General features: G+C 48.4%; 1 protein-coding gene across 1 annotated transcript in view; it reads right to left on the reverse strand.

Moving 5' to 3' along the window:
• B4GALT5 (beta-1,4-galactosyltransferase 5) overlaps positions 1-13,498 on the reverse strand; it is a 73,973-nt gene that overhangs the window by 18,567 nt on the left and 41,908 nt on the right. Inside the window, exon 2 of the mRNA XM_043883316.1 lies at positions 1,567-1,701. Within this exon, the coding sequence (XP_043739251.1) occupies positions 1,567-1,701 (135 nt within the window). The remainder of the gene's footprint in view (positions 1-1,566; positions 1,702-13,498) is intronic.

A 13,498-nucleotide genomic window follows, 5' to 3' on the forward strand; every position in this document is an offset into this window, starting at 1 on the left:
TAACTGCGGTGCTTGGTTACTGCTAAACTGGTCAGCGGGGCAGACTGATACATTAGGACATGGTCAGTTCTTCTCAGGATTTAACTTCCCTTTCAGAGGTAGTGCTTCCTCTTGAGATCCCAACACCACAGAAGAATTCTCATTTGCAACATTTGCAAAGCAACTTCACATTCAGCAGTGAGTTCCGGATAATCTTACAACTTACTAGAGAGGAACAAAGGGTTGAGGAGTTGGAGGAAAGTGTTTTTAAAAACGTATGTATTTTATAATTCTAGGCTTGAGTGAGATCAGTGAGAAGCCACAGGGAAAGCACACTAGTCCTCAGTTAAAGAAATAAGAGGTATATCATGAATTCAAAGTAAACTGAAATTTCAAAATCCGTTTTCTAAATAAAAACCATCCCTGGCTGGAGATTGTATATGCTTCACGACAGACCCATTTAACCATCTAGAAATACTTCCTCTGTTCAATTTTTGGAAGAGTTAAAAAGACAGACATAAAAAAAGACAGCTTTCTCTCAAAAAGAACTTGCTATGGATAGTCTTCTGTAAAAAATAGCTAAAGTCAAACCCACAATTCAGGATCAAGTTCTAACAATACAATGTTAGGCAAGCCATCTAACCTTGGTGCTCTTTTTCTCTCGTTACATAATTAGCGCTTAAAAGATAATAAAAGCTACAGGACCAAGTTCCAAAAACTGAGGCGGAAATGTCCAGTCTGGGGTCCATCACTGCTGCTAAGTTGAATAATCTGAAAAGCCTTCTTCAAAGCTAAATGAGTCTGACCACCAAACACGGGCATGCAACTGGCATTCAACCACCGGGTGAAAATCACACCTGACTGAGGAAGGCAAACTAGGTGATCCGTTCAATTTCTCTTCCTGAAGTCGCTTTCGTAATCTGTGGAAACTGTCCCAGACTGCCTGATGATTACGAAATGGAAGTTTATTACGTTTCAACTAAAGCATTTAGACACAACAAGGTGAACCAGGCCTACTGGGCTGGCCAAGCTCAAGCAGCATCTGACGGAAGGGACGAGATGGTGCAATTCTTCCTGTGTGGCCGCCAGGACCAGATTAGCTTTGAAAGCCCCGTGGGCCCACCACTACCACATGGAACGCAGAAAACAAAACTAACGAACCGCAGAGTGTTAACCCATAAAATAAGTGCAGGTCAAGTCCAACCAGCCTATATTTTCCTCACTGTATGGACGTATTTTTTGAAATAAAATTATTTTCAAAATGTTTCTGGTGCTCCTGCCTTTCTGGTGTCCTAAAGACACACATGCTTAATCTGCCTACTTAGGGCAACTATGCAAAAAGGGGGCTCTTGAAAGATACTCTTCATGAATTGAAAGTGGGATCAACCGGTCACCCTGAACATACTGTCCACAGATCAAACAAGGATTCCTTTGGCAAGAGCTTCTTTTGATGACAACCTAAGATTCAGTCAAACCTTTCCTCCTCCACAATGCACGTTTTTTCCATCGAAGAGAATTATTCGAAGCACATCTCCCTCTTCTGGGAGGAGACATTCTGAGCAGACCCCCTCTTTACTAAAAATGTACCTGAGTCATTCACACTGCTGTTTCTCTTGGCATAGGCGCTCCGAACCACCTGCTCGTAAACCTGCGCGCCGATGGTTCTCATGTTGTCCCGAATGAGGATGCCCTGGGCCTGCATCATGAAGAGGTAGGTGTTCACTGCAGAAACAGAAGGGGACGGAAAAGGGGTTAATTCAGAAGCAGTCAGTAACAGAAAACACACAAAAAACCCACATTCCTCTGAGTTTCTTTCCTTTTTTCCCCCTTTTCTTTTTGAAAAGTCTTTAGGCGCTAAGGTTCTACAAGGCCATAACGTCTCTCTTCCATACTGGGTTCTAAGTTTTCAGGACACTGATCTTCCTCTTGGGTAGCTAGTAGGACTGAGGGGAATATCTATCCATATTCGACAGCTTTAAAAAATTATATTCTACCTGATCTTCAAATACCCAAGCAATATTCTAGCCCTGATATGATCAGAGAGAACTTTTGGATCAATTAAAACATTTTGAAAAAGATCTCTGCTCTTTTAAAATTCACATTCTCAGACTCAGTGGTTATCCTCAGAGAAAGGAGACCACCAACTGCCCTGCCTTCTGGAATCACCTAGATGTAGGTCTGGTCCTGGCTATCTTTTAAAAGGGGTGATGAAGGTTCCAGCTACCTTTTTCTTTTTGGTACTATTTGGAGAGAGAGAAGAAGATAATGAAATGCGAGCAGTCCTCACTATCCATCCGCCTAAGCCCCGAAGTTCAGGGCAATGGAAAAGGAGCAACTGGCTTGATCCGGGTGTCAATTAAAACAGATTCTCTTCACTATACATACAAACATCCAACCATTATGATGTGCACCTGAAACTAAAATAATGTTATATGCAAGTTATAGCTCAATAAAAACAAAGCAAAACAAACAAAAAAATATACTCAACAGATTAACTGCCCAATCACCATCATCTTTGGAAAGTGATCTCCCCTCGGGTTTTCCTGAAGTCTCTCTACAGCATGAAGTTAGCCTAACTCTAGTATAATTCCTGTCAGAGAAGGCAATGGCAACCCACTCCAGTGTTCTTGCCTGGAGAATCCCAGGGGCGGGGGAGCCTGGTGGGCTGCCGTCTGTGGGGTTGCAGAGTCGGACACGACTGAGCGACTCAGCAGCAGCAGCAGTATAATTCCTGTACTCCGGCTGCAATCTCAAATGCTACGTATTTGAAAGAAACTGTCAGGTTTACAAACATAGCTTCTTCACCAGCCGTTCTAATTTACTCACGTTTCCCTCACCAGTCACTGGGAGAGGGGCTGTCTGAGGGGACGGCACGTTTCTAGGTCTGGACTCTGGTGTGTGCTCGGGATCGGCTGAACACTTGGCTGACCTCCAACCAGGCTCCAGGCAAGTACGCAACAGACAGCCCCGGCCTCTCCTCCAGACTCAATCCACACAGCCTCGGGCGGTCCTGGCTCTTCGGCAAGACACATTTTGTGGACACTGTCTCATTATTATCACAGTGTCCTGCACATAATGGGCAGTAAATAAGGACTAAATGGATGAAGCTTAGAAGTCAATTTATTTCCAGCTACTGTGTTTGGTGCTTGTGCTGGCGATGGGGGGTGGGGACAGGGACAGGTCAACTGGCACGAGGCTTAGTGGGGGAACCCCAGGTGGCCCTCGTTAACCGGGGACATAGAAGCTTTCAGATCTTCTCTAAGGTAAACCCAGAGCCGTCAAATAATTAACAAAAGAAGTCAATATTCAGAAATGAGGGGGCAGTTTCAGATTAGGCCTGGCAGTGACCCGAAGACAAGGGCATGCCTAACTCTTGGCGTGGCCAGAGAGATCAGACACAGGGTTAACTCTCTGTAGCATAATAAAGTTACCGGGGTGGTGGGGGGAGAGGAACAGCTTCAAGTCCTTAAAGAAAGTATAATGTTGTGAAGCCTCGGAAAACAAGAGCAGCATCTCACTTTCTATTTACAACAGAGAGCAGCTTGCCTGGTCACAGTAGGGAGGCAGTTAAACCTAAGATTTAAACTTCATCCAACATCGTATTTCTCACGTGGTTCTGCAGTATTTTTTTTTTTAAATCACTTAGGCTATATATTATGTATATCATATATATTACACTAAATCTTCCTTCCATCCCCAGCATACTATTAAACCAGCTGTCTTCAATAATATAAAGACAAATATTTATTGAACACTGTGTGTAAAGCTGTCAAACACTGCAAAAAATACACACTACCTCTTTTCCCCCCAAATTTCATCTTCTCTGAGCTTTTTATCCTTTCCACTGTGAAGGACACTGTTGTTAGCCCCTCTTTAAAAAAACTCTAGACCTATGACTGATCCAAGTTGATGTATGGCAGAAACCAATACAACATCATAATTATCCTTCAATTAAAAATAAATAAATGAGAGGAAAAAAAACTCTCTCCCTTTCTTAGTTCTGTAGGATTCCCCTAGGGCTGTTCGCAAACATTTCCCTGCCTATCGCCTGGAGAGCTCGTTCTACACCCCCTTGTGACCCTAATTCACGAAGTCTGAGTGGCGCCCATGAACTTGCACTTGGAACAAGCTCACAGGTGACACCAGTGTGGCTGGGCAGGAGCATGTTTCCAGAAGCACCCCTTCAGGGAACTTCAGCTACGTAATCAGTAATAGTGAGTAACACATATATTGAGCACTTAATTCTTTATCTCACTTAATCCTCATAACCTAAGAGGCAAGTAATACCATCCAACTCAGGGCTGCCTTCTAGGCTTTGGTTTCTCCACCTTGCTTCTCCCAGGTCACAGGGATGGATCTGAACCAGGCGCTCTAAGCTCTAACCGCTAAGCTTAAGAACTTGCTCATCCGTGTTCTAGCCACCAGTTCTTCAGAGATTTCACACCCACACGACTTAAACGATTGCTCTTAAGAAGATGGCGCTCAAGTCTTTATCTCCTACACAAAGGTGCCGGGCAGGTCTTTCGTAATTACAGATGTACAGATATATCCTCCTCAAAAGCCTTCTGCATCTCTGGCCTTCGTGCCTGGGCTTCTGCTCTCCCTGCTGCCCTGCGAATCTCATTAATCCTTCAAACCCCAGTGCAGATACTTCTCCAGTCTTCCCCTTCTAGGATTTCTGTGGTATTCAAAAATGTGCCTTTTGTTTATATTTTGTCTTAGTTTGCTAACAACTGTCTCATGTGTTCGTCTTGTCGTTCAATTAACAAATTACACAAACCACATATTATTAATGCTTTTGTAAACTCTCCACAGGAATTAGCAAAAGACTGAGAGAAAAAAAAAGCCCGAGGAAGCAAATTTTTGCCAAAGAAAATAATCACAGACTCATAGACTCAGGGTTGGATGGGATTTTAAAGAACACTTTTTTCAATACCTCCTCAGACACCGCCACCCAAAAACTGTGCCTTCCAAGAATGCAGAGTCAGTCTGTACAGTAGAGCCGTCTTCAGAAAAAAAAAACCTCTACTTTGGATTGGGTCTAAAATGTTTTCCAGTCACTTTTAAGCACAGGTTCTCATCCTGCCCCCTGACAGAAGAGTCAACTTCCTTTCCTACCCTTCAGATATTGGAAGAGACATTGTCAACCAACCTCACACCCACCCCGCCTAACCTGCAACCTCATGCTAAACAGCCCCCGCTTCCTCCGTTAACCGCCCCACCCCCTCTTCCTGGAATCACCATGACTTCAGTCACTGTCCTGGGCTGCTCTGGATTTCAGCCCAGCAGTCCACACTTGACAAAGAGTGTGGCCCATGCCGACAGCGGGCCAGGTGCAGTCTGATGGGCCCAGAGCCATCTGTTACCAAAGCGCTGTCAACTCTTGCCTCCTCTTGGAGATGCAAACACGCAACAGCTCAGGGCCAAAGAAAGCCTACAACAGAGATGCTGAATTACCTAATCCACCATTGCCCAGAGCAGCCCCCTTGCCCTTTGATACATGCTAAAACAACGTTTACTACAAATTCAGGCTTACTTGTAGCTTTTTTACACTTTCATGAGAAATGGAAATTACTGTCCTGCCCCCGATTCTAGATTGAGGGATCTCCCGTGATCATAATTCAGATGAGAGATAAGCCCCTTTCAGGTTTACATGATCGGAAATTTCCATCCAGGTGCCCACGGAGGCAGCCTTGGGCCATGGCTTTAACTGGAGAGCTTCCGGGAGCAGAGCAGTGGGCATCCTAATGGAAAGGCATCCTCTGCTCCCTCCATCAGGATTCCAGGAAGCCTCCACTTCCTTAGGAGTCGGGGAACACCGTTTTCACTTGAACACACAGGTTAATAAATGACTCGGACTCATAAAAAATTCCTCACTAGATAATGAAATCTGACATTTTGGCTTAAAAGCAAGATAAATTGACACAATGAACCCAAGAGGAATTGACACAATTAGAGGAGTCTATATACTTAAAGAGCTCATAATTTTAACCTAAACATGTGTATCCTTAAAGTGTGTTACATCCGGCTGGGTAAGGTAAACAGAATTAAGAAAGCCCTTTCTTGACTACCCTTTAAAATCTGTGTCTCAATGCCAACAACCAACACATGTGTGTATGCACACCCCCCAGTCCTTTCTGGCTTTACTCTTTTATTTAACACATGACACCTTTTCTTAATCTGTCCTGTTACCGCCCTCTAGAACGTGAGCTGGGTGAGGGCAGGACCTATGCCCCCGGTGGCTGGAACAGTGTGTCTGGAACACAGAAGAGGATGCACAGTAAGTACTTGAATACATGAATATCTAAGTTAGGACAACGAACAATGGAGCCTTCTGAACTCAGCTGTGCATGGATATGGGGTTTCAAGCTTTTCTCTTGTATTAGCGCCCTACTCTGCTATGAGAGGAACTCAAAATGTTTTGAGCTAACCAGCTTCATTTACACGAACGTGTTCATGAAAAGTTCAGCAATTTCTTTGTACCAACCAAGCAGAGCTGCCAAACAGATCACATTTACTAAAAACGTTCTCTGGTTCTCGCTCCTGGCAGCTCTAAGCTGGTAAAGAATTCGCCTGCAATGCAGGAGACCTGGGTTCAATCCCTGGGTTGGGAAGATCCCCTGGAGAAGGGAACGGCTACCCACTCTAGTATTCTGGCCTGAGGAGAAGTCCATGGACTGTGTAGCAAAGAGTCAGACACGACGGAGAGACTTTCACTTACTCTTGGTCCCCACTAAGTTGCTTGGTTTTGTAATGGTCCTTAACATACTGCACAAATTTATTCAAAACCTTGTGCCACATTATTTGTAATAGGAAGACATCAGAAAAAAACTAAATGTCCACCCAAAGTAGATCGAAAGGAGACTGCTTGAATTACTGTACATTCACATGGATGGAGTACCGTGAGGCTAATACCAAAGAATGAGGAACCAGTCAAAACAGCTCCCAACTGGAAAAGAGCCCAGAAGTTCACCTATAATAGAACAGATTAAAAATGTGTAGCCTGTTGGAATACTACACAGCCACTAGAAGAGATCAACTACAACTATATGCAACCGCACGGATGAGTCTCTCATGCAACACATGTAATTCTATGTACACAGGGCCTGAAAGAGGCATGACTAATCTGGAGTGTCAGAAGCCTGGGAAGAAGTATGTGTAGGGCAGGGATGTGTGTGTGTGGAGGAGGGGAGCTGGGAGGGGGCTTCTGGTCACCTTTTATTTCCTGACCTGGATACTGGTTTCATAGGTATACTCCTTTTGGAAAAAGTCATCAAGCTGTTCAGGTAAACATTTATTATACACCTGCTATGTGCCAGGAACTGCCCTCTACTATGTGAAAAGAATGACAGTTATAAACAAGACGCAGTCCTTGTCAGACAAACTGCAACCGGTGCTGTCTGTAAGGGAGCCCAGGAGAGGAGCGATAACTCACAGTGTGAGTGAGGGTGGCGGGGTGGCAGAGAATACTCCCAAGGACAGGTGACCTCCAGGAGATAGTCTAGAAATAAGAACGCTGACACAGGGAAGGGAGGGCACGCGGGGGAAGAGACGTCGGAGGTGCTAAAAGCAGTCGGGTGTGGCAGGAATGAAGGGTGTGTGTGGCAAAAACGGGACGCTGGGGTGGGCGGGGGTAGGAAAGCAGAGGGGAGCGGATCACAAAGGGCTTTATGCGCTCTACTTAGGGGCCTGACATTGAAGAAATAGTCCAGGATCAGATTTCAGGTGAGCCAACTAGTAGGAATCAGTCAAAACAAGTGAATACACACTCCCTGCTCAAATTCATGGCTCTGGATAAAAGACTGAGCTTCTCAGTCCCTTAACGGGAGGAACGTCTTTGTACGGAACTGAATAAGGTGCTGTACGCAGAATCCCATTTGGTTACTACAAGTTGGGTGTCAAATCTTACCAAAAATGTATTTTTGCTCTAGATGAAGCAGCAGGAAGAATCCTCTGTCTGCCAAATCTTGGAGCGGGCAGATGGAGGGAAGACGTCAGGATATAAAGCCGGTACTACAGATACCGGTCCCATCACTTCATGGCAAACAGAAAGGGAAGAAGGGGAAGCAGTGACAGATTTTATTCTTTTTGGGCTCCAAAATCACTGAGGACAGTGGCTGCAGCCACAAAATTAAACAACGCTTGCTCCTTAGAAGGAACGCTATGGTAAACCTAGACAGCATGTTAAAAAGCAGACACATCACTTTGTCAAGAAAGGTCCATATAGCCAAAGCTACGGTTTTTCCAGTAGTCATGTATGGATGCGAGAGTTGGACCATAAAGAAGGCTGAGTACCAAAGAATTCATGCTTTCAAACTGTGGTGCTAGAGAAGACTCCTGAGAGCCCCTTGGACTGCAAGGAGATCAAACCAGTCAGTCTTAAAGGAAATCAACCCTGAATATTCATTAGAAGGACGGATGCTGAAGCTCCAATACTTTGGCCACCTGATGTGAAGAGCTGACTCATTGGAAAAGACCCTGATGGTGGGAAAGGCTGAAGGTAAAAGGAGAAGAGGGCGGCAGAGGATGAGATAAGGTTAGACAGCGTCACGGACTCAATGGACATGAATTTGAGCAAACTCCAGGAGACAGTGAAGGACAGGGGAGCCTGGCATGCGGCAGTCCATGGGTCACAAAGAGTCAGACACGACTGAACAACTCCTGATACACAGCTGGGGAGAGCTGGTGGGGGCGGGGCGCAAAGGTAGCTCTGGAGGCCAGCGTGGGCCCATCAGACTAGGTGTTTTCTGGGGACTGGCTCACATCTGGCAGCTTTGTTCTGAACACCTCCTACAGCCCACCCAACGTGTGATTCCTAACAGGGTCAAGTACATTCCAGGAAAACAACAGAACAGATCCATGAACCAAGGGTTGTACCCCGTTCACATTCATATGATTTCAAAATAAAGGATGGGGAAAGGGAGAGAGTATAAAGGGAACAGAGTAGAAAAGGAGTAAATAGAAGAAAACAGGAAGGCTGCTCACTCTCTCTTCTGCCCCCATCTATAAAACACCTGAACAAGACATAATAAAAACCAAGGGGAAACAAGGACTATGTCACAGGAATGCTGAAGTCTGATTTCTGCCATGCTAGAATAGCTGCAAAACTTACACAGCCTTTTGGACCAAGATTTTCTGATATATACCAGAACCTGAAAAATAAACTGACTGCTCCCCGCCCCAGATCAGATGGTCCATGTTCACTGCTCCACACACTAGGTGTTCTGTAAAGAATGAGCCAACTTATTCTGCTCATTAAGAGAAGGATTCCTGTAAAAAGCAATTCATGTCTTGAGTCTCTGTGTGCCAGTGCCTTTCTAAACACTTCATGCCTTATCTCATTTCATCCTCACAGTAAACAGAGAAATAGGTTATTACTCTCGCTTTATAGATGAAGGGACTGAGGTGTGGATAAGTGACTTGACAACTGGGAGCCAAGACTTCCCAACAGGTCTTGGGTTCCAGAGTCCAGGTTTTTAGCAAGTGTGTTCCATTGTCTCCCAGGTTCTAGATGCCCAGGAGCCCCACTGTCATCACACTTTGCTCACTGATTCTTTCCATCTGGATCTTTACATCAAAAACTGTTATATGTGACTCACCTCCAATGCTCCACTTCAGTGGCGACACCACTGATTATGGCATAGTATGGTACATCCGCTAATATTTTATTAAATATTTTACCAGTTTGAAGCTCAAGAATGAATCCCAAATTTTTGCATTTCAGATATACTTAAAATGCTGGAGAATCATACTATACAGAGAGAGATGAAGATCCAAAATTGGGGGTACGGTGACATACACTGAAGAAGGAAAAGAAAGCTGTTGGGCTTTTTTTTTTTTTTAAGACACAAGGAATTTTTTTTGACAATAAATTTACACCCTTTGGCACATCTATTTTAATGTTCTGGAGCAACTGTGTGGCAATTTTCACACATAAAGTATTTAAAGAAAATGGGGGTCTGGCAACGAGAGATTAACCGAAAGGAATCCCAACAGTTACTTGAAGAGAAAAATTTCATTTGACTAATTTTTTGCTTTCCCAGTCCTTCCCACTTGAGGCAGACAAATCACCAAATCAAACATAGGTTTTGTTTTCCACCCTCTCTAATTATTATCCCTAGCTATTAAAAAAAAAAAAAAGTCCAAGTGGTAAAAATTAACAGCTTTGAAATACCCTGTAAACATTTCCACTGACCTGTTAGTCTATTATCTGTTAAATTATTAAACTGTACATGAGATTAGAAATGAAAGTGCTGCCTGAGAGATATTAGCTAGCTGAGTAGCCTCTGGTGGTCGCTTAACTTCAGCTTCCCACCCCCAATTTTTCTTCTAAAATTTTAAGTTCTTTAAAAAAAAAAATAAAGAACAAAGATTATTTATTTATTTATCTTATGGCTGTGCCGGGTCTTTGTTGCTTTGAGAGTTTTCTCTAGTTGTGGCAACCAGCTACTAGGATAGCTCCCCCACTAGTATAGCTCCCCCACTAGCAGAGCCCCCTCTACTAGTACAGCTCCCCCACTAGGACAGCTCCCCGACTAGTACAGCTCCCCTACTAGGACAGCCCCCCACTAGGACAGCCCCCCCACTAGCAGAGCTCCCCTCTACTAGTACAGCTCCCCCACTAGTACAGCTACCCTACTAGTACAGCTCCCCGGCTAGGACAGCTCCCCCACTAGGACAGCTCCCCCGCTAGGACAGCTCCCCTCTACTAGCACAGCTCCCCCACTAGGACAGCCGCCCCACTAGTACAGCTCCCCCACTAGGACAGCTCCCCCACTAGGACAGCCCCCCCACTAGGACAGCCGCCCCACTAGGACAGCCGCCCCACTAGGACAGCTCCCCCACTAGGACAGCCCCCCCACTAGGACAGCCCCCCTACTAGGACAGCCGCCCCACTAGGACAGCCGCCCCACTAGGACAGCTCCCCCACTAGGACAGCCCCCCCACTAGGACAGCCCCCCTACTAGGACAGCCGCCCCACTAGGACAGCTCCCCCACTAGGACAGCCCCCCCACTAGGACAGCCCCCCCACTAGGACAGCCCCCCCACTAGGACAGCTCCCCCACTAGGACAGCTCCCCGACTAGTACAGCTCCCCTACTAGTACAGCTCCCCCACTAGCAGAGCTCCCCTCTACTAGTACAGCTCCCCCACTAGTACAGCTACCCTACTAGTACAGCTCCCCGGCTAGGACAGCTCCCCCACTAGTACCGCTACCCCACTAGTATAGCTAACCGACTAGTACAGCTCCCCTACTAGTATAGCTAACTGACTAGTACAGCTCCCCCACTAGGACAGCCCCCCCACTAGGACAGCTCCCCCGCTAGGACAGCTCCCCTCTACTAGGACAGCTCCCCCACTAGGACAGCCGCCCCACTAGGACAGCTCCCCCACTAGGACAGCCGCCCCACTAGGACAGCCCCCCCACTAGGACAGCCCCCCCACTAGGACAGCCCCCCTCACTAGGACAGCCCCCCCACTAGGACAGCCCCCCTCACTAGGACAGCCCCCCCACTAGGACAGCCCCCCCACTAGGACAGCCCCCCCACTAGGACAGCCCCCCCACTAGGACAGCTCCCCTACTAGACAGCCCCCCCAATAGGACAGCCCCCCCACTAGACAGCCCCCCCAATAGGACAGCCCCCCCAATAGGACAGCTCCCCGACTAGGACAGCCGCCCCACTAGGACAGCCCCCCCACTAGGACCGCCCCCCCACTAGGACAGCCCCCCCACTAGGACAGCCGCCCCACTAGGACAGCTCCCCCACTAGGACAGCCGCCCCACTAGGACAGCTCCCCCACTAGGAGAGCTCCCCGACTAGTACAGCTCCCCTACTAGTACAGCTCCCCCACTAGTACAGCTCCCCCACTAGCAGAGCTCCCCTCTACTAGTACAGCTCCCCCACTAGGACAGCTCCCCCACTAGGACAGCTCCCCGACTAGTACAGCTCCCCTACTAGTACAGCTCCCCCACTAGTACAGCTCCCCCACTAGCAGAGCTCCCCTCTACTAGTACAGCTCCCCCACTAGTACAGCTACCCTACTACTACAGCTCCCCGGCTAGGACAGCTCCCCCACTAGTACCGCTACCCCACTAGTATAGCTAACCGACTAGTACAGCTCCCCTACTAGTATAGCTAACCGACTAGTACAGCTCACCCACTAGGACAGCCCCCCCACTAGGACAGCTCCCCCGCCAGGACAGCTCCCCTCTACTAGGACAGCTCCCCCACTAGGACAGCCCCCCCACTAGGACAGCTCCCCCACTAGGACAGCTCCCCCACTAGGACAGCCGCCCCACTAGGACAGCCGCCCCACTAGGACAGCCCCCCCCACTAGGACAGCCCCCCACTAGGACAGCCCCCCCACTAGGACAGCCCCCCCACTAGGACAGCTCCCCTACTAGTACAGCCCCCCCACTAGGACAGCTCCCTCACTAGGACAGCCCCCCCACTAGGACAGCTCCCCTACTAGACAGCCCCCCCAATAGGACAGCCCCCCCACTAGGACAGCCCCCCCACTAGGACAGCCGCCCCACTAGGACAGCTCCCCCACTAGGACAGCCGCCCCACTAGGACAGGTCCCCCACTAGGACAGCCGCCCCACTAGGACAGCCCCCCACTAGGACAGCCCCCCCACTAGGACAGCCCCCCCACTAGGACAGCCCCCCCACTAGGACAGCCCCCCACTAGGACAGCCGCCCCACTAGGACAGCTCCCCCACTAGGACAGCTCCCCCACTAGGACAGCCGCCCCACTAGGACAGCCCCCCCACTAGGACAGCTCCCCCACTAGGACAGCCGCCCCACTAGGACAGCTCCCCCGCTAGGACAGCTCCCCCGCTAGGACAGCCCCCCCGCTAGGACAGCTCCCCCACTAGGAAAGCTCCCCCACTAGGACAGCTCCCCACTAGGACAGCCCCCCCACTAGGACAGCCCCCCACTAGGACAGCCCCCCCACTAGGACAGCCCCCCCACTAGGACAGCCCCCCCAGCTGTGGCGCACAGGCTCCTCACTGCCACGGCTTCTCTTGCTGCAGTTCGCGGGCTCTAGAGCTCGGGCTCAGTAGTTGTGGTACATGGACTTAGTTGCCCCAGGTACGTGGGATGTTTTCCAGAGCAGGAATCGAACCCATGTCCCTTGTATTGGCAGGCGGATTCTTAACCACTGGACCACCAGGGAAGTCCCTCCCTCCAAATTCTCAACAGCATGGTCAGTTAACAACCTCCAGAAATACACACGCGCAGGAGAGGCTGAGCAACCAAGGATGTCCAATTTTGTCTCAGAAACGATCAAAAATGACTTTTCTGGGGCCGTTGGCGCTGGGTTGCCTGCACGGACCGTGGCCGTCCCCTGGGGTAAATGTGCAGAGTGAGCAGACGTGTCACACGGGGGAGCCTGCCTCTGCCCACCTCCTGGGCCTGAACAAGGCTCTCTGGCCTCAGTCCCACCAGCCAGAGAGCAGAGCACCTCCTGCGGCTGCTGACGCCTGGCCTCTGTACAAACATGCTCGGGTGTCAC

The sequence above is a fragment of the Cervus elaphus genome, chromosome 23, assembly GCF_910594005.1.
Source record: "Cervus elaphus chromosome 23, mCerEla1.1, whole genome shotgun sequence".
Lineage (NCBI taxonomy): Eukaryota > Metazoa > Chordata > Mammalia > Artiodactyla > Cervidae > Cervus > Cervus elaphus.